Source organism: Rhinopithecus roxellana, chromosome 12 (genome assembly GCF_007565055.1).
Source record: "Rhinopithecus roxellana isolate Shanxi Qingling chromosome 12, ASM756505v1, whole genome shotgun sequence".
Classification (NCBI taxonomy): Eukaryota; Metazoa; Chordata; class Mammalia; order Primates; family Cercopithecidae; genus Rhinopithecus; species Rhinopithecus roxellana.
The window spans coordinates 114,921,798-114,947,592 of NC_044560.1; the positions used below are offsets into that span (position 1 = coordinate 114,921,798).

Sequence of the window (25,795 nt, forward strand, 5' to 3'; positions counted from 1 at the left end):
TCCTGGCCAGGTGCAGTGGCTCATGCCTGCAATCCTAGCACTTTGGGAGGCCGAGGCAGGTGGATCACTTGAGGTCAGAAGTTCAAGACCAGCCTGGCCAACATGGTGAAACCCAGTCTCTACTAAAAATACAAACATTTGTCGGGCATGGTGGTGCATGCCTGTAATCCCAGCTACTTGGGAGGCTGAGGCAGGAGAATCGCTTGAAACCCAGGAGGCACAGGTTGCTGTGAGCCAAGATCGCAACACTGCACTCCAGCCTTGGCAACAAGAGTAAAATTCTGTCCCCCCTTAAAAAAAAAAAAGATTCTCATAGGACTGCAGAGAGGGTTGCATGCTCCATGTGAGTACCTAACTCCTGATGATCTAAGATTGATGATCCATTCACCTCAGACTCCCAAAGTGCTGGGATCACAGCACTGCATAGGGATCAGGCACCAACAATTAGCTTCAGTGCCTAATGATCTGAGATTGAACAGTTTCATCCCAAAACTACTCCCAAACCTCTGTCTATGGAATAATTCTCTTGCACAAAATCAGCCCCCATTGCAGAAAAGGCTAGGGGCCGCTGATCTCCATCCCAACATGTAGGCAAGCCACAGTCAGGAATAGCATGTCCGTAAAGCCGGAACACAGCACAGAATTCTGGGTGTTTCTTTGCATCGAGAGCCGGTTACATGCAACGCAGAAGTCAAGCTGGCGGGGGCAAGAGGAGAGGCTGACTGCCCACACAGGCCTGTTTGAGGAATACATTCCCTGTCTGGGACGGCATCCAAAGTGGTTACCCTTTTTCCTAGATCCCCCGGCAACATGGTGAGCGGGCTCTGGGTACCAGGGAGAGCTGAGACCGTGAGACCCACCTCAGGTACTGCAGGTTGCATTTGTGATTTCTGAGCAGATCACACAGCAGCAGCAGCATCGTGCGTTCCCACTCGACATGCCCTTCCAGGGTCAGGTGCGTGAGGGTCTTCTTCCCAATGAAAGCAAGACAGAAGTCCCGGTAAGCAGTGTCAGGGGTGACGTTTTTAATCCTAGGGAAAAGCAGAAGAGATTCCACTTTGAGTGAATAATCCTCACATTGTGTAGAGACATGTATAAACGAAAAGCTGTTTCACATTTAGAAACTATTAGAAGTTCTTGGCCAGGCACGGTGGCTCGTGTCTGTAATCCCAGCACTTTGGGAGGCCGAGGCAGGAGGATCACCCGAGGTCAGGAGTTCGAGACCAGCCTGGGCAACATGGTGAAACCCCATCTCTACAAAAAATACAAAAATTAAGGCCGGGCGCAGTGGCTCACGTCTGTAATCCCAGCACTTTGGGAGGCCGAGGTGGGTGGATCACGAGGTCAGGAGATCGAGACCATCCTGGCTAACACAGTGAAACCCCATCTCTACTAAAAATACAAAAAATTAGCCTGGCGAGGTGGTGGGCACCTGTAGTCCCAGCTACTCGGGAGGCTGAGGCAGAAGAATGGCGTGAACCTGGGAGGCGGAGGTTGCAGCGAGCCGAGATTGTGCCACTGCACTCCAGCCTGGGCGACGGAGCCAGACTCCATCTCAACAACAACAACTAAAATGCAAAAATTAGCTGGGGCCGAGGCAGGCAGATTGCCTGAGGTCAGGAGTTTGAGGCCAGTCTGACCAACATGGTGAAGCTCTGTCTCTACTAAAAATACAAAAAATTAGCCAGGTGTGATGGCGGGCGCTTGTAGTCCCAGCTACTCGGGAGGCTGAAGCAGGAGAATGGCGGGGACCCAGGAGGTGGAGGTTACAGTGAGCCAAGACCACGCGACTGCACTCCAGCCTGGGTGACAGAGCATGACTCCTTCTAAAGAAAAAAAAACATTCAAGAAGCAGAGGATCAGGATAAACAACTAATGGGTACTAGGCTCAATACCTGGGTGATAAAATCTGTACAACAAACTCCCATGTCACATGTTTACCTGGGTAACTAACCTGCACTTGTACCTACTTTTCGGTTTGCTTTGGTAACAAACAAAAAAAAAAAAGAAAGAAAGATAGCTAGGCCAGGCATGGTGGCTCATGCCTGTAACCCCAGCACTTTTGAAGGCCAAGGAGGGTGCATCACCTTAGGTCAGAAGTTTGAGACCAGCCTGGCCAACATGGAGAAACTCCACCTCTACCAAAAACACAAGATTGCACCACTGCACTCCAGCCTGGGTGACAGCGTGAAATTCTGTCTCAAAAAAGAAAAAGAAAACAAAGAAAAGAAAAAAAGATAGCTGGAAAATCCCCAAATCCATGGAGATGAAACAACACATTTCTAAATTTAAAAAAAAGTGCGGGCCGAACGCGGTGGCTCAAGCCTGCAATCCCAGCACTTTGGGAGGCCGAGATGGGCGGATCACGAGGTCAGGAGATCGAGTCCATCCTGGCTAACACAGTGAAACCCCGTGTCTACTAAAAAAAAATACAAAAAACTAGCCGGGCGAGGTGGTGGGCGCCTGTAGTCCCAGCTACTCGGGAAGCTGAGGCAGGAGAATGGCGTGAACCCGGGAGGCGGAGCTTGCAGTGAGCTGAGATCCGGTCACTGTGCTCCAGCCTGGGCGACAGAGCAAGACTCCGTCTCAAAAAAAAAAGGGGGGGCAAGAAGCTGAGTCATGGTTCAGGGTCTCCCTCGAAAGATGAGTTTCTGCTTACTCCACTTTCTGCAGATGACACGTGCTACGGGTTATGTGGTCACAAAGAATCCGCACAGAAGAGTCGCTCAGGAAGCTTTGTTTCACTTCCAGAAACTTCAGATTGCTCTTTGAGCTGAAGAGAGAGCAGAAATCCGTCCAGAGGCGAAGAGAGCGAAGATCCTGCTGAGCCCAGCTGGGAAGGCTTACGTAGGTGCACCTGCGGGAGAACACACGGTCATCTCCTATGCCTAGTACCTGCGTCGGGGGACGGGTGTCTGCAAACCACATTTCAATGGCAAAAACCACAATGACTTTTGCACCAACCTAAAGCAGTGTCTATAGTAAACAATATTGAATCACATACTTTGCTAGGAGTATAGATCTTAAGTTTTACAAAAAAATAAAATAGCCAGGTGTGGTGGCTCATGCCCTCCTCGGCCTCCCAAAGTGCTGGGAGGCCGAGGCGGGCAGATCACGAGGTCAGGAGATCAACACCATCCTGGCTAACACAGTGAATCTCCGTCTCTACCAAAAATACAAGAAAATTAGCCGGGCGTGGTGGCGGGCGCCTGTAGTCCCAGCTACTCGTGAGAGAGCTTGCAGTGAGCAGAGATCACGCCACTGCAGTCCAGCCTGGGTGACAGAGCGAGACTCCCTCTCAAAAAAAAAAAAATTCCCTCCCTGCCATTGTTATATACGAAATGGCTCAAGTGTTTGGGGATATTCAGCACCATTCCCACCTGAAAACTAAACACTTAAAAGTCTGTGTTTTAAGCCTCAATTCCTGGCCGGGCTGAGTGAGTGAAGACAGGCGAGGGGGAAGGAGGTGGTGCAGCAGACCAAAGGGTACAGACGGGCCGGGTGCAGTGGCTCAGGTCTGTAATCCCAGCACTTTGGGAAGCCGAGGCGGGCAGATCATCTGAGGTCAGGGGTTCAAGACCAGCCTGGCCAATGTGATGAAACCCCATCTCTACTAAAATTACAAAAATTAGCTGGGCATGGTGGCAAGCGGCTGTAGTCCAAGCTACTCGAGAGGCTGAGGCAGGAGAATCGCCTGAACCTAGGAGGCAGAAGTTGCAGTGAGCCACTGCACTCCAGCCTGGGCAACAAGAACAAAACTGTCAAAAAAAAAAAAAAAAAAAGCCCCAATTCCTAATTGCCAAATCGCATCTCCATGTTGAACTGTGAAGCTGGAAGAAAGTCTAGCCAGAGGGAAATTCTGACCGTAAACCACAGGGCACAAGAGACGCTGGCCTCTTCCTAGTGGAACATGGGATGGGAAAACAGTTCTTACCTCTCAAATTCAATGTCTGGTTCGAAATCCACGTAATTCTCCAGGAACACCCCCTTTGCAACCTGCAGGGAGACCTTCTCCAAGTCTCGACAATGCTTCAGGCTGAAGGAACAGTGCATCATTTCAGAAGTATTTGTCAAGTTAATAGAAATTTCCTTGAACGGGGCCACCACCACCTTCGCCAGCTCCTCCTCCTGAGACTCGTACAGGCAGCACAAGACCTCCTTCAGCTCTGTCATGGATAAGGGCTTATTTGCATGAAGATTTGCTTTGCATCGCAGTAATCCCTGTTTGATCTCCGGTGACATCTGGCAGCCAAAAGTGGCCTCCAACTCCTTGGCTCTCTTCTCATTAGCCAGGCCGAATAAGAAGTGCCCTACTTGAATCAGGTCGGGGTTCTTGAGCCTTTCTTCTTCGGAAAGCAGCTTCTGCACGTCCCCAATGTCCCAGGCATGGCCGTCCCTGTCCTCCTCCTCCTCCTCCTCCTCCAGGACGTAGAACAGCGCAGTGAGAAACTGTTGGAAGCTGAGGTGGATGAAGGAGTAGCAGCCTTTGGAGACTCTGTCCTGGCGAAGAATGTCTCTGTCCAGGAACGGGCGGAGGTCGGACTCCTGCACCCCAACCCTTTCCAGGTCCTCTCCGTGGAGCACGGACATCTGCGCCCACAAACTCTGCGCGGCCAAGAGGCTCAGCGCCCGCAGCGCACCCCGGAGCTGTGCGCCCTGCGGGAACTGGCTGCAGAGGAAGCGCAGGAACAGCCCCGTGCTGGTGAGGCAGGTGGGGGCCGGGTCCTCCCCCTTCTCCATCTGCAGCTTCAGAGTCGTGCACACGATCCAGCACACCGCGGGCGCCGAGCCCAGCTGGAACAGGGCCGCGTTGCTCCTCATCAGCTCAAAGGCACGCATGGCTTGGTCCTCGTCTCCAAAGTGTCTCAGGAAATAGGCCCTCCTGTCCTCCTCCAGGAACCCCTCTACCCTTATGTAGATCGGCTGCTGCACCAGGAGCTGGAGGTCCCTCAGGGCCCTGGGCCGCGTGGTGACCAGCAGGGCAGCCTTGGGTAACATCTTCCTCTTCAGCAAACTCCCCAGGAGGACCGGCACCGGCTTCTGCTGCTCCCAGTCCCCGCAGAGGTCCTGGATCAGCGCCCCAGGTGGGACTTTCAGCTCATCAAGGCCGTCGACCACGAACAGGATTCTCTGTGCTTGGGCTAGAATGTGTGGAATGTCATCCTGCCATTCAGGCCAGTCTTTGGAGATCAGCTCTGCAAAACTGCATGGGCCCATGTGGCTGAGCTCCTTGCAGCTGAGGTAGAAAGCGTATCTGGCCGTCGGGCTGAGGTTGCAGTCTGTCCAGTCCAGCATACACTTTTTGGCCAGTGTGGTTTTCCCCACGCCTGCGGGGCCGTGCAGCACCACGGTGTAAGGTGTTAGCTTCCTGGGTGTTCTGGGATTCAAGAATGGAATGAACCGTTGGTTTCTCCGAATGACGTCATCATGGAAACTGTCAGTGTCTCCTTGCCAAAAGGTGTTCTTCCAGACCAAAGACTGTTTCTCCACTGAATTTCTCCGTCCCTCCTTTTCACCTGCAGTGACAGCCCATAGGACAGTTGAGGTTGATGATTACGCTCTTCTGAAAATTACTTTGCCAAGTACCAGAAATGAAGGCCGGGTATGGCAGCTCATGCCTGTAATCCCAGCACTTCAGGAGGCCGAGGTGGGTGGATCACTTGAGGTCAGGAGTTCAAGACCAACCTGGCCAAGATAGTGAAACCCCATCTCTACTAAAAATATAAAACAGGCCGGGCGCGGTGGCTCAAGCCTGTAATCCCAGCACTTTGGGAGGCCGAGATGGGTGGATCACGAGGTCAGGAGATTGAGACCATCCTGGCTAACACGGTGAAACGCCGTCTCTACTAAAAATACAAAAAACTAGCCGGGTGAGGTGGCAGGCGCCTGTAGTCCCAGCTACTTCGGAGGCTGAGGCAGGAGAATGGCGTAAACCCAGGAGGCGGAGCTTGCAGTGAGCTGAGGTCCGGCCACTGCACTCCAGCCCGGGCGACAGAGCAAGACTCCGTCTCAAAAAAAAAAAAAAAAAAAAAAAAAAAAATATATATATATATATATATATATATATATATATAAAACATTAGCTGGGGGTAGTGGCGGGCGCCTGTAATCCCAGCTACTCAAGAGGCTGAGACAGAGAATTGCTTGAACCCGGGAGGCAGAGGTTGCAATGAGCAGAGATGGGACAACTGCTCTCCAGCCTAGGGGAGAGAGCAAGATTCTGTCTCAAAAAAAAAAAAAAAAGTACCAGAAATGAAGAAAACCAGGAAGAAGTGATGCACCGTGCACGCTCTCAAACACCACACTCGTGACCACACGACCGTATTTACCCACCTGGCTTTGCTAACTCTGAGTCGTCTTCTGCATCTCCCAGCTGAGGGCTATCTATTTCTTGCACCTGTCCAGCCTCTGTAAAATACTTAGATGTAAGCCTGACACAGCAATTTGCACTGCATAAATCAGACATTATTATACATAAAGTGTCAGCCGGGCGCGGCAGCTCACGCCTGTAATCACAGCACTTCCGGAGGCCGAGGTGGGTGGATCACTTGAGGTCAGGAGTTCAAGACCAACCTGGCCAAGATAGTGAAACCCCGTCTCTACTAAAAATACAAAACATTAGCTGGGGGTAGTGGTGTGCGCCTGTAATCCCAGCTACTCAAGAGGCTGAGGCAGAGAATTGCTTGAACCCGGGAGGCGGAGGTTGCAATGAGCAGAGATGGAACCACTGCACTCCAGTCCGGGGGACAGAACAAGATTCTGTCTCAAAAAAAAAAAAAAAAAAAAAATAGTACCAGAAATGAAGAAAACCAGGAAGAAGTGATGCACCGTGCATGCTCTCAAATACCACACTCATGACCACATGACCGTATTTACCCACCTGGCTTTGCTAACTCTGAGTCGTCTTCTGCATCTCCCAGCTGAGGGCTATCTATTTCTTGCACCTGTCCGGCCTCTGTAAAATACTTAGGTGTAAGCCTGACACAGCAATTTGCACTGCGTAAATCAGACATTATTAAAGTGTCAGCCGGGCGCGGCGGCTCATGCCTGTAATCCCAGCACTTTGGGAGGCTGAGGTGGGCAAATCACAAGGTCAGGAGCTCAAGACCAGCCTGGCCAATGTGGCAAAACCCCATCTCTACTAAAAATACCATAAAAAAAAAAATTAGCCAGGTATGATGGCACAGGCCTGTAATCCCAGCTACTCGGGAGGCTGAGATAGGAGAATCACTTGAACCTGGAGGCGGAAGTTGCAGTGAGCCAAGATCTCACCACTGCACTCCAGCCTGAGTGACAGAGCGAGATTCTGTCTCAAAAAAAAAAAAAAAAAAAAAAAAGTGTCAAGTATATACGTATATATTTACAGATGGGGTCTCGATTATGTTCCCCAGACTGGATTCAAACTCCTGGATTCAAGCAATCCTCCCACCTCAAGACTCCTGAGTAGCTGGGACTACAGGAACACATCACTGCCTTTGGCTCAAATATTCTTTGTTGTTGTTGTTCTATTGGCCCCACCCTTGTAACCCCATTTCATCTTTACTCCTGAAGCCTTATCTCCAAATACATAGTCACATGGCAGGTGGGGAGGTGGTTAGAGCTTCAGTTTAAGTTTTTTGGACACAATTCAGTACCTGGTTTAGAGATTGTCTTTTTTTCTCTCTCTCTAGAATAACTAGCATGTTATTTCCTGACAAATAGAAACTCGAATCTTTCCTGCATTTAAAAATAGAACAACTTGCTTCTTCAAAAACACAGAATTACCATATGACCTAGCGATTTTGCCCCCACAAAACAGAGTCAATAGGTATCCTTCCAGACCAAAGATCGTTTCTCCATAATGTTTCCGGAGGAGGCAGAGGTTGCAGTGAGATTGCGTCACTGCACTCCAGCCTGGCGACAAAGCAAAACTCCATCTCAAAAAAACATAAATAATAAAATTATTCCCAAACAAAGTATTTAAAAGCATGCTACCAGACATGGTGGCTCACACCTGTAATCTCAGCCTCTTGGGAGACGGAGGCAAGAGGATTTCTTGAGCCCAGGAGTTCGAAACCAGCCTCATCAACATAGCAAGACCCCATCTCTACAAAAGAGAAGAAAAAATGAGCTTGGAAGGCTGAGATGGGATGATAGCATGAGCCCAGGAGTTGGAGGCTGCAGTGAACCATGATCGCACCACTGCACTCCAGCCTGGGCAACAGATTGAAATTATGTCTCAAAGGAAAAAAAAAAAAATGCTGAGCCAAGCACAGGACAGGTACCTGTATCTCCAGCTACTCAACAAGCTGAGGCAGGAGGATTGCTTAAGGCAAGGCGTTTGAGGCTGTAGTGTGCTATGATTATGGCTGTGAAGAGCCTGGGCAATGTAGCAAGACCACATCTCTTAAAATATGCTAAAAATGCAAAACAGGTAATAGGAAAGTTAAGATCATGACTATATATACAAATCTATCTAATTTTTTTGAAATGGAGTCTCACTCCATCGCCCAGGCTGGAGTGCAATGGCACTATCTCGGCTCACAGCAACCTCCGCCTCCCAGGTTCAAGGGATTCTCCTGCCTCTGCCTCCTGAATGGCAGGGATTACACACATCCACCACCCCGCCACGCTCGGCTAATTTTTGTATTTTTAGTAGAGGCAGAGTTTTACCATGTTGGTCAGGTAGGTCTCAAACTCCTGACCTCAGGTGATCCCCCCCCACCGCCTCAGCTTCCCAAATCGCTAGGGTTACAGGCATGAGCCATCGCACCCGGCCAGGGCTCATTCTTTGTTACAAATGACCAGGACACCCCAGGTTCTACTTACCCAGCATCTCAGACTTTGCCACCTTACACAATTCTGTGAGGTTCATCTCTTCCAAGACAGTCACAGTTGCATTCCTTATCCAATTTTCTGAGGATGTGTTGATGAGAATTTCTGCCAGTTTCTTGCCATCAGCCTCTTCCACCTCAGACCACGGGGTCTTCTGCAGCACGTCTTCCAGGGGAAGAGCCCTTAAGAGGGATTTGAAACTCTTTAATTCATCCTCGTTCAGCTGCTCCAGAAGAGTCTGCAGGGTCCACTCGAGCTGTGGCGATGTCATAGTGCTCCAAGTATGAGACTTTAGGTTAAGGCTGAAGACCTGGGAGAAAAAAGAAAAAACAGTTCAAGGCCGGGCGCGGTGGCTCACGTCTGTCATCCTAGCACTTTGGGAGGCCGAGGCGGGCAGATCATGAGGTCAGGAGATGGAGACCATCCTGGCTAACACGGTGAAACCCCGTCTCTACTAAAAATACAAAAAAAAAAAAACTAGCCGGGCGTGGTTTCTCCATGTTGGCCAGGTTGGTTTTGAACTCCTGACCTCAGGTGATCACCCGCCGAGGCCTCCCAAAGTGCTGGGATTACAGGTGTGAGCCACGGCATCCAGAAATCTTTTTTTTTGTTTGTTTTTTTTTTGGAGACAATTTCACTCTCATTGCCCAGGCTGGAGTGCAATGGCGTGATCTCAGCTCATTGCAACCTCCGCCTCCTGGGTTCAAGTGATTCTCCTGCCTCAGCCTTCCAAGTAGCTGGGATTACAGGCGCTCACCACCACGCCCGGCTCATTTTGTATTTTTAGTAGAGACGGGTTTCTCCATGTTGGTCAGGCTGGTCTCAGACTTCCGACCTCAGGTGATCTGAAAGTGCTGGGATTACAGGAGTGAGTCGCCACACCCGGCTTACTTTTTCTTTTAAACAGGGTCTCCATCTCATCAGGCTAGAGTGCAGTGGCACAATCACACCTCATTGCACCCCCCACCTCCCGGCTCAGGTGATCCTCCCACCTCACTCCACAAGTAGCCTGGACACAGCACGAGGTCTGGCTGCCTTTGTTTTTTGAGACGGGGTCTCCCTCTGTGTCCCAGACTGGAGTGCAGTGGCGCAATCTCAGCTCACTGCAACCTCCCCCTCCCAGGTTTAAGCCATTCTCCTGCCTCAGCCTTCCAACTAACTGGGATTACAGGCATGCACCACCACACCTGGCTAATTTTTGTGTTTTTAGTAGAGACGGGGGTTTCACCATTTTGGGCAGGCTGGTCTCGAACTCCTGGCCTCAAATGATTCACCCACCTCTGCCTCCCAAAGTGTTGGGATAACAGGCATGAGCCACAGTGACTGGCCTTGTATTTTTTGGAGACAGTTTTACCATGTTGCCCAGACTAGTCTCAAACTCCTGAGCGCCTTTAAACTATATTTGAATAGAAGTCCTTAAGATAACATGAGGCCAGGCGCGGCGGCTCACGCCTGGAATCCCAGCACTTTAGGAGGCCGAGTCAGACAGATCACCTAAAGGCAGGAGTTCAAGACCAGCCTGGCCAACATGGTGAAACCCTGTGTCTACTAAAAATACAAAAATTAGCTGGGCATGGTGGCGGGTGCCTGTAATCCCAGCTACTCAGGAGACTGAGGCAAGAAAATCACTTGATCCCAGGAGACGGAGGTTGCAGTGAGCAGAGATCATGCCACTGCACTCCAGCCTGGGCAAGAGTGAGACTCTGTCTAAAAAAAAAAAAAAAAAAAAGAAAGAAAGAAAAAAGAAAAAAAGAAAAAAATCCTTCCAGGCCGGGCGCGGTGGCTCAAGCCTGTAATCCCAGCACTTTGGGAGGCCGAGACGGGCGGATCACGAGGTCAGGAGATCAAGACCATCCTGGCTAATACGGTGAAACCCCGTCTCTACTAAAAAAAAAATACAAAAAACTAGCCGGGCGACGAGGCGGGCGCCTGTAGTCCCAGCTACTCGGGAGGCTGAGACAGGAGAATGGCGTGAACCTGGGAGGCGGAGCTTGCAGTGAGCTGAGAGCCGGCCACTGCACTCCAGCCTGGGCGGCAGAGCAAGACTCCGTCTCAAAAAAAAAAAAAAAAAAAAAAATCCTTCCAGCATCCTCACACCAACCATCCAACCATTAAGGCTTGGGAAGGGCTATGGTGGAAACTCAACCAATAATGTCTTCTCTCTTAAACGAGGAGAAAAATCAATGCAAGAACCAGCACTCACCTCCCTTAGGTGAGGTCTTGCTTCCAGCCTGTAATTTCTGCAAAGGAACTGGATAAAACTCAACCACTAATTACTTCTCCCTTGAAGAAACAAATAAATTGATTCAAGAACCAGCACTCACCTCCCTTAGGTCAGGTCTTGCTTCCAGCCTGTAATTTCTGCAAAGGAACTGGATAAAACTCAACCAGTAATTCTCCCTTGAAGAGACAAATAAAATGATTCAAGAACCAGCACTCACCTCCCTTAGGTCAGGTCTTGCTTCCAGCCTGTAATTTCTGCAAAGGAACTGGATAAAACTCAACCAGTAATTCTACCTTGAAGAGACAAATAAAATGATTCAAGAACCAGCACTCACCTCCCTTAGGTCAGGACTTGCTTCCAGCCTGTATTTTCTGCAAAGGAACTGGATAAAACTCAACCAGTAATTCTCCCTTGAAGAGACAAATAAAATGATTCAAGAACCAGCACTCACCTCCCTGAGGTCAGGACTTGCTTCCAGCCTGTATTTTCTGCAAAGGAAATGGATAAAAAGGGGAGGTCTCTGATTGGCCCTCAGTACGCAGGGCGGAGAGAGACCTTTCCTGCCCAGGGTGGAGCCGCCTCGCTGAGATTAACATTGGGTGATTCCCAACCACTGACCTCAGACTCACCTTGACATCACCTGGGCCCCATCCTCAGGGATTCAGCTGTAATTGTGCTGCAGTGGGCTTTGGGGAATCATGGCTTGCTAAATCTCCCCAGGTGAAGTTAATGTCCGGTTCCCTTCCTAGACCAAGCTGTAATTGGGCTGCAGTGGGCTTTGGGGGCTGTAATTGGGCTGCAGTGGGCTTTGGGGAATCACGGTTTGCTAAATCTCCCCAGGTGAAGTTAATGTCCAATCACGGCTTGCTAAATCTCCCCAGGTGAAGTTAATGTCCAGTTCCCTTCCTAGACCACCGGGATCAGGTGTGATAGGTGACGGAACAGGAAATACACATTTTGGATTTTGCAGGGTACCTGGCTCCCAGCTCTAAAAACTCTTGTAGAGAAAAAAAATTAAACAAAAATAAATAAATAAAAATTTGTAAAAAAATAAGGATTAAAAACTCTTGTGACTTCCTAAGTTACAAATAAAATAAGTCTACTTTGTGGCCAACTGTGGTGGCTCCTGCCTATAAATCCCAGGAGGCCGAGAGGCCTAGGCCAGCGGATCCTAGGGGCCAGGAGTTTGAGACCAGCCTAGGCAACATAGCAAGATGCATTCTCTACAAAAATATTTAATAATTAGCCATGCATAGGCTGGGCATGGTAGCTCATGCCTGTACTCCCAGCACTTTGGGAGGCCAAGGTGGGTGCATCACCTGAGGTCAGGCGTTCAAGACCAGCCTGGCCAACATGGTGAAACCCTGTCTCTACTAAAAATACAAAAATTAGCCGGGCGTGGTAGCGGGTGCCTGTAATCCCAGCTACTCAGGAGGCTGAGACAGGAGAATCACTTGAACCCAGGAGGCTGAGGTTGCAGTGTGGCGAGATCACGCCATTGCACTCCAGTCTGGGTGACAAGAGCAAGACTGTCTCAAACAAAAACAAAAACAAAAAAATTGTCCATACATGATGGCCTGCACCTGTAATCCCAGCTATTCAAGAGGCTGAGGTGGGAGGATGACCTGAGCCCAGGAGTTTGAGGCTGCAGTGAGCTGTGATTGTGCCACCTCACTTCAGCCTGGGCCACAGAGGAGACCCTGTCTCAAAAAAATAAATAACTGATATTTAATTTTTTTTTTTTTTTTTTGAGATGGAGTCTCGCTCTGTGGTCCAGGCTGGAGTGCAGTAGTGCAGTCTCAGTTCACTGCAACCTCCGCCTCCCAGGTTCAAGCAATTCTCCTGCCTCAGCCTCCCGAGTAGCTGGGACTGCAGGCACATGCCACCATGCCTGACTAATTTTTTGTATTTTTAGTAGAGACAGGGTTTCACCATATTGGCCAGGCTGGTCTCGAACTCCTGATGTCAGGCAATCCACCCACCTCGGCCTCCCGAAGTGCTGGGATTACAGGCATGAGCCACCACACCTGGCCTAAAATTGTTTTTAAGTAAAATAGTGTATGTTGTGGAAAGCATTCAGCACAGAATTTTGGTAAACTGTTAATTTAATGGAAGCAAATGGTCCCACAAATGAAGACATCTGTATCAGCTGCAGCATGCCAGCTATAGAGACAGGCACTATGGAGGCCGGGCACGGTGGCTCATGCCTGTAATCCCTGCACTTCAGAAGGCCGAGGCGGGTGGATCATCTGAGGTCAGGAGTTCGAGACCAACCTGGGCAACATGACAAAATACCCCCACCTCGCTACTAAAAATAAAAAATTAGCCAGGCATGGTGCTATGTACCTGTAATCCCAGCTACTCAGGAGGCTGAGGCATGAGAATTGATTGAATCTGGGAGCCAGAGGATGCAGTGAGCCCAGATTGCACCACTGCACTCCAGCCTGGGCAACAGAGACTCCATCTTAAAAAAAAAAAGAGAGAGAGAGAGGGAGAGATAGCCAGTCGCAGTGATTCACGAATGTAATCCCAGCCCTTTGGGAGGCTGAGGCGGGAGGACGGCCTGAGTCCAGGAGTTCAAGACCAGCCTGAGCAACATGGTGAGGCTCCCTCTCTGAAAAAAAAGAAAATAAAAACAATCAAAATAAATTCTATTCTAGCTCACAAAAAAAAAAAAAAAGAGAGAGAGAGAGTATATTTTGTTAAAGCATTTGACCTTTAGTCCTAGAGCAGCTATGGAGAGAGAAAGGTAAAAGAGGTATCTCTTGTTATGCATAGCCAGGCCCTCCAACCACACCTGAGTTTATGTTAATGAGGTGATTTTTGGAAAGGCCCTAGATAACCCCACAAGGGTGGGGGACTGGCTGCCGATAACAGCAATTAGACATTAGGAACTTTCAGCCCCAGGCTCCAAGTGGCCTCCAGGGAGGGGAGAGGTGCTGAAGGTTGAATTGATTATGAACTGCCAGCTATGTGATCAGCATTGCCCACCTAAGGAATCCTCCATAAACTCCAAAAGGAAAGGGTTTGGGCCGGGCGTCATGTGGCTCATGCCTGTAATCCCAACACTTTGGGAGGCCTAGATGGGAGGATTGCTTGAGCCCAAGAATTCTAGACCACTCTGGACAAAATAGCAAGACCCTGGCTCTACAAAAAAAAAATGAAAAATTAGCCAGGCGTGGTGGAGTGCACCTGTGGACCCAGCTACTCAGGAGACTGAGGCGTGAGAATCACTTGAACGCAGGAGGCAGAGGCTGCAGTGAGTTGAGATCACGCCACTGCACTCCAGCCTGGGTGACGGAGTGAGACTGTCTCAAAAAAAAAAAAACAAAAGAGTTCAGAAGAGCTTCCTGGTTGGTGAACCGGGGTGCACCCATGTGCCAGGACTGTGGTGCACCCCAGGTCCACAGGGACAGAAGCTCCTGCACTCGGGACTCCTCTAAACATCCCCCAATGCATCTCCTCCTTCACTGTTCATTTATATCCTTTAAAATATCCTTTGTAGGCCAGGCACAGTGGCTCAGGCCTGTAATCCCAGCACTTCGGGAGGCTGAGGCAGATGCATCACTTGAGGTCAGTAGTTTGAGACCAGCCCCAGCCAACACGGTGAAACTGCGTCTCTACAAAAGTACAAAAATCAGCCGGACATGGTAGCTCACGCCTGTAATCCCAGCTACTCGAGAGGCTGAGGCAAGAGAATTGTTTGAACCCAGGAGGCAGAGGTTGCAGTGAGCCGAGATTGCACCACGGCACTCCAGCCTGGGTGCGACAGAATGAGACTCTATCTCACAAAAAAAAAAAGAAGAAGAAGAAGAAGAAGGAAAAAGAAAACCCTCTTTTAGTAAAAATAACAAAAATGAAAAAGTGTGAATCAGCCTGCACTCTGGCCCGCGTCCTGGCTGCTGAGTGTCACGTGGCTCTAGACAAGGCACGTTTGCCTCCTCATTGTTCCTGTAGATAGGATTTCTGACAGGAGGGTCATAACACAAATTTGCATCCGCATGATTCCTATAGATAAAACTCTGAGACATTAGAATTACAAGGCTTTTGTTTAAGGATGGTTTCAGATGTTTTCAGACCCTGAATTCCAGCCAAACAGCTGACGCTAACCAGTAGGAAGACCCCACTGAGGAACTGGGTCAGCATGAGAACACTGCATCTTCATGTCCCCGTCTCCACCAGCAGTCAGCATGGCCACACTCAGGCCCACACCAAAACACTTAAAAACCCTAGCCGCGGCCGGGCGCGGACGCTCACACCTGTAACTCCAGCGGACGCTCACACCTGTAACTCCAGCACTTTGGGAGGCCATGGCAGGTGAATCACCTGAAGTCAAGAGTTCAAGACCAGCCTGGCCAACATAGTGAAACCCCGTCTCTACTAAAAAAACGAAAATTAGTCAGGTGTGGTGGCAGGTGCCTGTAGTCCCAGCTACTCAGGAGGCTGAGGCACGAGAATCGCTTGAACCCAGGAGGTGTAGGTTGCAGTGAGTTGACATCGTACCACTGCACTCCAGTCTGAGTGACAGAGTGGGACACCATCTCAAAAAAAAGAAGAAGAAAAAAAAAAAACCCAGGCCTGGCCAGGCACGGTGGCTCACATCTATAATCCCAGGACTTTGGGAGGCCAAGGCAGGTGAATCACCTGAGGTCAAGAGTTCAAGACCAGCCTGGCCAATATAGTGAAACCCCATCTCTACTGAAAACACAAAAAAATTAGTCGAGTGTGGTGCCTGTAACTCCAGCTACTCAGGAGGCTGAGGCAAGAGAATTTACTTGAACCTGAGAGGCGGAGGTTGCAGTGAGCAAAGATCCGGCCACTGCACTCCAGCCTGGGCCACAGAGTGAGACTCCATCTAAAAAAAAAAACCCTAGACCCAAACTTCTGGAGGAGATGGATTGGAGGTTTCCTCCCATCTCCTCATTCCTCAGCCCTACAATTAAACTTCCTTCTCTTCTGCAACCCAGTGACACGGAAAATGGACTCACAGAGTACACTGGGCAGCGCACCTACTGTCAGAGGCGTGTGAACCAGAGCAACTCCATCTTGAATAGGAGCTGAGTGAAATAAGGCTGAGACCTACCGGGCTGCATTCCCAGACAGTTAAGGCATTCTCCAAAAAAAAGAAAAATGCCAGGCATGGTGGCCCAGCACTTTGTGAGGCCGAGGCGAGTGGAGGTCGAGTGTTCGAGACCATCCTGGCCAACATGGTGAAACCCCATCTCTAATGAAAACACAAAATTTAATCGGGCATGGTGGTGCGTGCCTGTAATCCCAGCTACTTGCGAGGCTGAGACAGGAGAATCGCTTGAGCCTGGGAGGCGGAGGTTGCAGTAAAAAGAAGGAAAAAAAAAAAAAAGCATTCTAAGTCACAGGATGAGATGGGAAGTCAGCACAAGATATAGGTCATAAGGACCTTGCTGATAAGACAGGTTGCAATGTAGCAGGACAAGCTGCAGACGAAACTCCTCAGACACCGAGTTAAAGAAGGAAGGGGTTTATTCAGCCAGGGACATGGGCAAGACGTCTGTCTCAAGAACCGAGCTCCCCAAGTGAACAATTCCTGTCCTTTTTAAGGGCTCACAACTCTAAGGGGGTGCGTGTGAGAGGGTCCTGATCAATTGAGCAAGCAGGGGGTACGTGACTGGGGCCGCGTGCACCAGTAATCAGATCAGAACAAAAAAGGACAGGGATGTTCACAGTGCATGTCTATACAATGTCTGTAATCTATAGATAACAGAACCGATTAGGTCAGGGGTGGATCTTTAACTACCAGGCCCAGGGTGTGGCGCCAGGCTGTCTGTCTGTGGATTTCATTTCTGCCTTTCAGTTTTTACTTCTTCTTTCTTTGGAAGCGGAAATTGGGCATAAGACAATGTGAGGGGTGGTCTCCTCCCTTAGCAATAAAGAAGCCAGCCAAACTCCACCAAAACCAAGATGGTGACGAGAGTGACCTCTGGTTGGCCAGACCCGGCGGCTCACGCCTGTAATCCCAGCACTTTGGGAGGCCGAGACGGGTGGATCATGAGGTCAGGAGATCGAGACCATCCAGGCTAACACGGTGAAGCCCTGTCTCTACTAAAAACACAAAAAATTAGCCAGGTGTGGTGGCGGGTGCCTGTAGTCCCAGCTACTCAGGAGCCTGAGGCAGGAGAATGGCGGGAACCCGGGACGCGGAGCTTGCAGTGAGCCGAGATCGCGCCACTGCACTCCAGCCTGGGCGACAGAGCGAGACTCCAACTCAAAAAAAAAGAAGAGTGACCTCTGGTTGTCCTCACTGCTACACTCTCCACCAGCCCAGGATAGTTTACAAATGCCATGGCCAAGTCAGGAAGTTACCTAATCTAAAAAGGGGAAGCATGAATAATCCACCCCTTTTTAGCATATCCACAGAAATAACCATCACAATGGGCAACCAAGGCCGGGTGTGGTGGCTCACGCCTGTAATCCCGACACTTTCAGAGGCCTATGCAGGCAGATCACCTGAGGTCGGGAGGTCGAGATCAGCCTGGCCAACATGGTGAAACCCCATCTCTTACTAAAAATACAAAAATTAGTGATGGCGGGCGCCTGTAATCCCAGCTACTCGGGAGGCTGAGGCAGGAGAATCGCTTGAACCCAGGAGGCGGAGGTTGTAGTGATCTGAGATCACGCCATTGCACTCCAGCCTGGGCAACAAGAGCAAAACTCCATCTCAAAAAAAAATGAGGGCAACCAGCAGCCTGTCTATGGAGCAGCTATTCTTTTATTCCTTCACTTTCCTGATAAGCTTGCTTTCACTATACTCCATGGACTTGCCTTGAGTTCTTTCTGGCGTGAGATTCAAGAACCCACTATGCCCAGCTCGTCCTTACTTGCTTTTAAAAAGTATCATTGGTGGTCAGACACGGTGGCTCACGCCTGTAATCCCAGCACTTTGGGAGGCCAAGGCGGGCAGATCACCTGAGGTCAGACGTTGGAGACCAGCCTGACCAACATGGAGAAACCCTATCTTTACTAAAATACAAAAAATATTAGCTGGGTGTGGTGGTGCATGCCTGTCATTCCAGCTACTCGGGAGGCTGAGGCAGGAGAATCACTTGAACCTGGGAGGCGGAGGTGGCAGTGAGCCAAGATCGCACCACTGCACTCCAGCCTGGGCAACAAGAGTGAAACTCCATCTCAAAAATAAATAAATGGCCGGGCGCGGTGGCTCAAGCCTGTAATCCCAGCACTTTGGGAGGCCGAGACGGGCAGATCATGAGGTCAGGAGATCGAGACCATCCTGGCTAATACAGTGAAACCCCGTCTCTACTAAAAAATACAAAAAACTAGCCGGGCGACGAGGCGGGCGCCTGTAGTCCCAGCTACTCGGGAGGCTGAGACAGGAGAATGGCGTGAACCTGGGAGGCGGAGCTTGCAGTGAGCTGAGAGCCGGCCACTGCACTCCAGCCTGGGCGGCAGAGCAAGACTCCGTCTCCAAAAAAAAAATAAAATAAATAAATAAATAAATAAATAAATGAAATTAGTGGAATAATTTTCTTTAGGAAGAGCAGCCTTGGGCCAGGCATGGTGGCACATGCCTGGAATCCCAGAACTTTGGGAAGCCCAGGCAGGTGGATTGCTTGAGCTTTCACCTGCCTGGGAGTTCCAGACTGGCCTGAACAACATGACAAAACCTCATCTCAATAAAATATACAAAATTTCGACTGAGCCTGGTGGCTGTAATCCCAGCATGTTGGGAAGCCAATGTGGGTGAATCATTTGAAGTCAGACTAGCCTAACATGGTGAAACCCCATGTCTACTAAAAATACAAAAATTAGCCAGGCATGGGGGTGAACGTCCATAAACCCAGCTACTCAGGATGCTGAGGCATGACAATCACTTGAACCCGGGAGGCTGAGGCTGCGGTGAACTGTGATCCTCAACACAATTGCAAACATTGCAATACAAAAATGCACTCGAGCTTAGATGACAGGACTGCACTCCAGCCTGGATGACAGAGCAAGACTGTGTCTCAAAAAATAAATAAATAAATAGCCAACTGTGATGGTGCATGCCTGTAGTACCAGCTGCTCAGGAGGCCAAGGTAGAAGGATCACTTGAGACTGGGAGGTAAAGGCTGCAGTGAGCCGTGAACTGCCCTCCAGCCTGGGCAACAGAGGGAGAGAAAGAGAAAGAGAAAGAGAAAAGAAAAGAAAAGAGAGAGAAACAGAGAGAGAAGGAAGGAAGAAGGAAGGAAGGAAGGAAGGAAGGAAGGAAGGAAGGAAGGAAGGAAGGAAGGAAGGAAGGAAGGAAGGAAGGAAGGAAGGAAGGAAGGAAGGAGGGAGGGAAGGAAAGAAGGGCAGTCTTGTGGGACTCAGCCCTGAACCTGTGGGATCTGATGCTGTCCCCAGGTAGAGAGTGTCAGAACCGAACCAAAGGAGAGGACAACCAGCTGGTCTCTGCTGGAGAACTGGTTGTTGGTGGGGAGAAACAAACATTTTTGGTGAAGTATTCTGTGTTGAGTGTGAAAGTAGGAAAAACAGGGCCGGGCGCCGTGGCTCATGCCTGTCATCCCAGGATTATGGGAAGCCAGGGCAGGCAGATCACTTGAGGTCAGGACTTTGAGACTACCCTGGTGAACATGGCGAAATCCCATCTCTACTAAAAAAAAATACAAAAATTAGCTGGGCGCAGTGGCGCGCGCCTGTAATACCAGCTACTCCGGAGGCTGAGGCAGAAGAATCACTTGAATCTGGGAGTCGGAAGTTACAGTGAGCCGAGATTGTGCCACTGCACTCCAGCCGGGGAGACAGAGCAAGACTCCGTCTCAAAAACAAACAAACAAACTAAAAGGCCAGGTGCGGCGGCTCACACCTGTATTATCAGCACTTTGGGAGGCCACGGCAGGTGGATCACAAGGTCAAGAGATCAAGACCATCCTAGCTAACATGGTGAAACCCCATCTCTACTGAAAATACAAAAAGTTAACTGTGCATAGTGGTCCATGCCTGTAATCCCAGCTACTCAGGAGGCTGAGGCAGGAGAATCGCTTGAACCCAGGAGGCAAAGGTTGCAGTGAGTCAAGATCAGGCCACTGCACTCCAGCCCAAGGGACAGAGTGAGACTCTGTCTCAAATAATAATAATAATAATAACTAGTGGCCAGGCGCAGTGGCTCATGCCTGCAATCCCAGCACTTTGGGAGACTGAGGCAGGCAGATCACGAGGTCAGATCAGTACTTTGGGAGGTCAATGGTGGGAGGATCCCTTGAGCCCAGGAGCTCAAGTCCAACCTGGGCAACATAGCAAGAGCCCCATTTCCGATGTTAGTGTATGTGCTGCCAAAGCAAGTACTGTGACACCCTGTTTCTACAAAAAAATAAAAAAATAAAAATTAGTCTGTCTAGAAAATAAATGGAGACAGTTTCATTTTACCCAACTGCTGCGTTTTAGGTCTGCCCTTGAGCTTCTGTTGTTCCTAGCCATGCAACCCTGAGAGCCAACTCCTGGCTGCAGAGGCTTGTTAGAAGCAGGCAATGTACACAGAGACCCAAGGCCTGGTTTAGACAGGCTTTCACGGACCTGGGCATTTTGTTGAATTGTTTTTGAATTGTGGTTTCTTATCAGTTCATCCAATACTCTGTTCTGGCCACGTAGTTCCTCTTTTGGATCTCCAAACGCCTTTGCAGGCTCCATCTATCCGAACCAAACTCACTTATTTCAACAGAAGTCTGGGTTTTTTTTTTTGCTTTGTTTTGTTTTGAGACCTTGTCTCCCTCTATTGCCCAGGCTGGAGTGCAGTGGCGAGATCTCGGCTTATTGTGACCTCCCCTTCCTGGGTTCAAGCAATTCTCCTCCCTCAGCCTCCTGAATAGCTGGCATTACAGGCACCCACCGCCACACCCAGCTAACTTTTGTATTTTTAGTGCAGATGGGATTTCACCATGTTGACCAGGCTGGTCTCCAGCTCCTGACCTCAAGTGATCCACCCACCTCGGCCTCCCAAAGTGCTGGGATTACAGCTGTGAGCCACGATGCTCAGCCAGCAGTCTGTTTAAATCGGCCGGGCGCGGTGGCTCAAGCCTGTAATCCCAGCACTTTGGGAGGCCGAGACGGGCGGATCACGAGGTCAGGAGATTGAGACCATCCTGGTCTACACGGTGAAACCCCGTCTCTACTAAAAAATACAAAAAACTAGCCGGGCGAGATGGCGGGCACCTGTAGTCCCAGCTACTCGGGAGGCTGAGGCAGGAGAATGGCGTGAACCCGGGAGGCGGAGATTGCAGTGAGCTGAGATCCGGCCACTGCACTCCAGCCTGGGCGACAGAGCGAGACTCCGTCTCAAAAAAAAAAAAAAAAAAAAAAAAAAGAAGTCTGTTTAAATCCATCCTTCTCCCTAGCCACCCTTGAGTTATGTGACCTTGGGGTTGCTACCTACCATTGCAGTCTCAATTTCCTCAATGGAACATAAGTTAGCAAGAATAACAAAAGATAATTTCTTAGTCCCATGTGTTTGAGTCTTAAAAAAAATTCTATATAATTCATAGGTCAAAGAAGAAATAACAAAGGGTATTTTTTAAAATGTTAGAACTGAGTGGTGGTGAAATGGCTGTTGAAATGTGTGTGTTGCACTCATGGAAATTCATAAATGTAAATATTTATATTAAAATATAAAATCATGGGCCAGGCATAGTGGCTCACACCTGTAATCTCAGTACTTTGGGAGGGCAAGGTGGGAGGGCCATGGAGCCCAGGAGTTCAAGACGAGCCCGGTGTACAAAGGGAGACCCAGTCTCTATTTTAAAAAGAGGGGGTACCATCCTGGCTAATACGGTGAAACCCCGTCTCTACTAAAAAATACAAAAAACCAGCCGGGCGACGAGGCGGGCGCCTGTAGTGTCAGCTACTCGGGAGGCTGAGGCAGGAGAATGGCGTCAACCCGGGAGGCGGAGCTTGCAGTGAGCTGAGAGCCGGCCACTGCACTCCAGCCTGGGCAGCAGAGCAAGACTCCGTCTCAAAAAAAAAAAAAAAAAAAAAAAAAAGAGGGGGACAGGGACGGGCACGGTGTCTCATGCCTGTGATTCCATCACTTTGGGAGGCCGAGGTGGGTGGATCATTTGAGGTCAGGAGTCCGAGAGCAGCCTGGCCAAGGTGGTGAAACCCTGTCTCTACTAAAAATACAAAATTAGCTTGGTATGGCCTTGCCAAGGTGGTGAAACTCTGTCTCTACTAAAAATACAAAATTAGCTTGGTATGGTGGCGGGAGCCTGTAATCCCAGCTGCCTGGAAGGCTAGGGCGGGAGAATCACTTGAACCCGGGAGGCAGAGGTTGCAGTGAGCCAAGATCATGCCACTGCACTCCAGCCTGTGCAACAACAGCGAGACTCTGTCTCAAAATAAATAAATAAAAGAAAATACAGGCCGGGCGCGGTGGCTCAAGCCTGTAATCCCAGCACTTTGGGAGGCCGAGACGGGCGGATCACGAGGTCAGGAGATCGAGACCATCCTGGCTAATACGGTGAAACCCCGTCTCTACTAAAAAATACAAAAAACTAGCCGGGCGACGAGGCGGGCGCCTGTAGTCCCAGCTACTGGGGAGGCGGAGGCAGGAGAATGGCGTGAACCCGGGAGGTGGAGCTTGCAGTGAGCTGAGAGCCGGCCACTGCACTCCAGCCTGGGAGGCAGAGCAAGACTCCGTCTCAAAAAAAAAAAAAAAAAAAAAAAAAAAAAAAGAAAATACAAAATTTTTTTTAAAAAGGCACTGTGACTGGGCATGGTGGTTCACACCTGTAATCCCAGCACTTTGAGAAGCCGAGGCAGGTGGATCTGAGATCAGGAGTTCAATAAGAGCCTGACCAACATGGTGAAATACCGTCTCTACTAAAAATTAGCCTGGTATGGTGGCGGGCGCCTGTAATTCCAGCTACCCAGGAGGCTGAGGCAGGAGAATTGCTTGAACCCGGGAGGCAGAGATTGCAGTGAGCCGAGATCACGCCACTGCACTCCAGCCTGGGCAACAGAGCGAGACTCTGTCTCAAAAAGGAAAAAAAAAGGTACCTCCAAATTATGGTAGGGTGTCCATATTAAGAAGGTAGAAAAAGGTGGGGGGAAGCGGCTCATGCCTGTAATCCCAGCACTTTGGGAGGCTAAGGCAGGTGGATCACCTGAGGTCAGGAGTTCAAGAACAGCCTGGCCAACACGGTATGGTGGAAACCCGTCTCTACTAAAAATACAAAATTAGCCGGCCATGGTGGTACCTGCCTGTAAACCCAGCTACACAGGAGTCTGAGGCAGGAGAATCACAAGAACCTGGCAGGAAGAGGTTGCAGTGAGGCGAGATCACGCCACTGCACTCCAGCCTGGGTGACAAGAGCGAAACTCCGTCTCAAAAAAAAAAGAAAAGAAAAATAATTCACTGAAATGTGTGGTCTGAAAACTGCTGCTAGCACATTTTCATTCATCCTTCCTATTCCCTCCATCCCTCACTTTTTTTTTTTTGTGAGACAGAGTTTTGCTCTTGTTGTCCAGGCTGGAATGCAATGGCGCAATCTCAGCTCACGACAACCTCTGCCTCCCAGGTTCAAGCAATTTTCCTGCCTCAGCCTCCAGAATAGCTGGAATTACAGGCACCTGCCACCATACCCAGCTAATGCTTTGTGTATTTTTAGTACACACGCGGTTTCACCATGTTGGTCAGGCTGGTCTCGAACTGCCCGACCTCAGGTGATCCACCTGCCTCGGCTTCCCAATGTGCTTGGGATTACAGGCGTGAACAACCACACCTGGCCCCTCACTTTCTTATTCTTCCTAGAATTGGCAACTGAGCGCAGCAGTGAAGAGCTGGGCTTCCAGAAGCTGACAGCTGTTCGTGATCTTCAAGACCTCAGGCAGGTTTTCTAAATATACCTTGCCTTCATTTTCTCAAAGACTGTGAAAAATGGGTAGGGTCATGGCAATCACTACTGTGTAGCAAAGTTTAGAAGACCTAATAAGTAAATACAGGGTCAAGCATGGTGGCTCATGCTGGAAATCCCAGCACTTCGGGAGGCCATGGTAGGAAGATTGCTTAAGCCCATGGGGTTGAGACCAGCCTGGGCAACATAGTGAGACCCCCGTCTCCACAAAAAATACAAAAATCTAGTAAGACATGATGCTGTATGCCTGTAGCCTTCAGTGAGCTATGATTGTGCCACTGCACACCAGCCTAGGTGACAGTGAGACCCTATCTCAAAAAGAAAAAAACAAAAAGGAAAGAAATATAGATGTACATATACATATATTGGTTCTAAAACATGAAAAAAGCCAGGCACGGTGGCTCCTGCCTGCAATCCAAACACTACGGGAGGCCGAGGCGGGCAGATCACGAGGTCAGGAGTTTAAGACCAGCCTGGCCAACATAGTGAAACCTCGTCTCTACTAAAAATACAAAAAAAAAAAAAAAAGGTTAGGCACAGTGGCTCATGCATGTAATCCTAGCACTTTGGGAGGCCGAGGTGGGCAGACTACCTGAGGTTGGGAGTTCAAGGCCAACCTGGTCAAACACGGTCAAACCCCATCTCTACTAAAAATACCAAAATTAGTCAGGTGCAGTGGCACGCGCCTGTAATCCCAGCTACTCAGAAGGCTGAGGCAGGAGAATCACTTGAACTCTGGAGGAGGAAGTTGCAGTGAGCCGAGATGGCGCCACTGCACTCCAGCCCGGGGGACAGTGAGACTCAGTCTCAAAAAAAAAAAAAAAGAAAAGAAAAGGCAAAACAAAAAAAAAAATGAAAAAAAAGCTATAAACTCAACTTTTTAGTCTTATCTATATGTTTACAAAATTAATACTGCCAGTCAGGCACGGTGGCTCACGCCTATAATCCCAGCACTTTGGGAGGCCGAGGCAGGTGGATCACGAGGTCAGGAGATCGAGACCATCCTGGATAACACGGTGAAACCCCGTCTCTATTGAAAATACAAAAAAAAAAAAAAATTAGAAGGGCGTGGTGGGGGCGCCTGTAGTCCCAGCTACTGGGGAGGCTGAGGCAGGAGAATGGCGGGAACCCGGGAGGCGGAGCTTGCAGTGAGCCGAGATTGCGCCACTGCATTCCAGCCTGGGTGACAGAGCGAGACTCCATCTCAAAAAAAAAAAAAAAAAAAAATTCAAAAATTAGCCAGGCGTTGTGGCACATGCCTGTAATCCCAGCTACTCGTGTGGCTGAGGCAAGAGAATCGCTCGAACCCGGGAGGCGGAGGCTGCAAGGAGCCGAGATCACGCCATTGCACACCAGCCTGGGCAACCAAGCAAGACTCCATTAAAAATAATAATAATACTGTGAGTGTAAAACCGATGAACTCGGTGCTTTTCATGTGTCTCGTAGTTGACGTGTCATTGATATTTCACTTGAAATGCGTTTGGATTTTTATTAATAATATACTTGGGGCGATGGGAGAAGGTAGCCAATCACAGCTGAGGCTTCTAATCGGTGATTCTCAGCGGCAATCACAATTATCTGGGACTCTTTAAAGAACTCCAGGGTCTGAGCAGCCCCAGTCTAACTCATCAACCAGCATCTCTGGGCGTTCGTGCTTTGAAATGAGGACCCAGATAGGTAAGTTTAACAGGCAGCCTAGATTGAGAACCACAGGTGCAGATCCGGAAGCTCATGGGAGGCATTGAGCCCCGCCCCCGGCCTCTCTAATTCCGGCGGATACAGGAAGTGCTCAGCAGGGATTACGCCCCGAGAGCCAATCACAGGGCTGCGGCCAGAAGAAGCCTTTTTATTAGAGCTTTCTCAGCCCACATCCCTCAGT

General features: G+C 49.6%; 1 protein-coding gene across 3 annotated transcripts in view; it reads right to left on the bottom strand.

Annotated features, from left to right (window-relative positions):
• NLRP7 (NLR family pyrin domain containing 7) overlaps positions 1-11,281 on the bottom strand; it is a 23,319-nt gene extending 12,038 nt beyond the window's left edge. For 2 of the 3 annotated variants that reach the window (XM_030912849.1, XM_030912847.1), the window contains exons 1-6: positions 11,256-11,281; positions 8,809-9,124; positions 6,881-6,955; positions 3,935-5,516; positions 2,660-2,857; positions 861-1,031 (exon numbers count right to left, since the gene is read on the bottom strand). In XM_030912849.1, coding sequence (XP_030768709.1) covers positions 861-1,031; positions 2,660-2,857; positions 3,935-5,516; positions 6,881-6,955; positions 8,809-9,085 — 2,303 coding nt within the window. In that variant the 5' untranslated portion in view covers positions 9,086-9,124; positions 11,256-11,281. The remainder of the gene's footprint in view (positions 1-860; positions 1,032-2,659; positions 2,858-3,934; positions 5,517-6,880; positions 6,956-8,808; positions 9,125-11,255) is intronic. The other variant, XM_030912848.1, reaches the window with a different exon arrangement.
• Between the last annotated feature and the right edge of the window lie 14,514 nt (positions 11,282-25,795).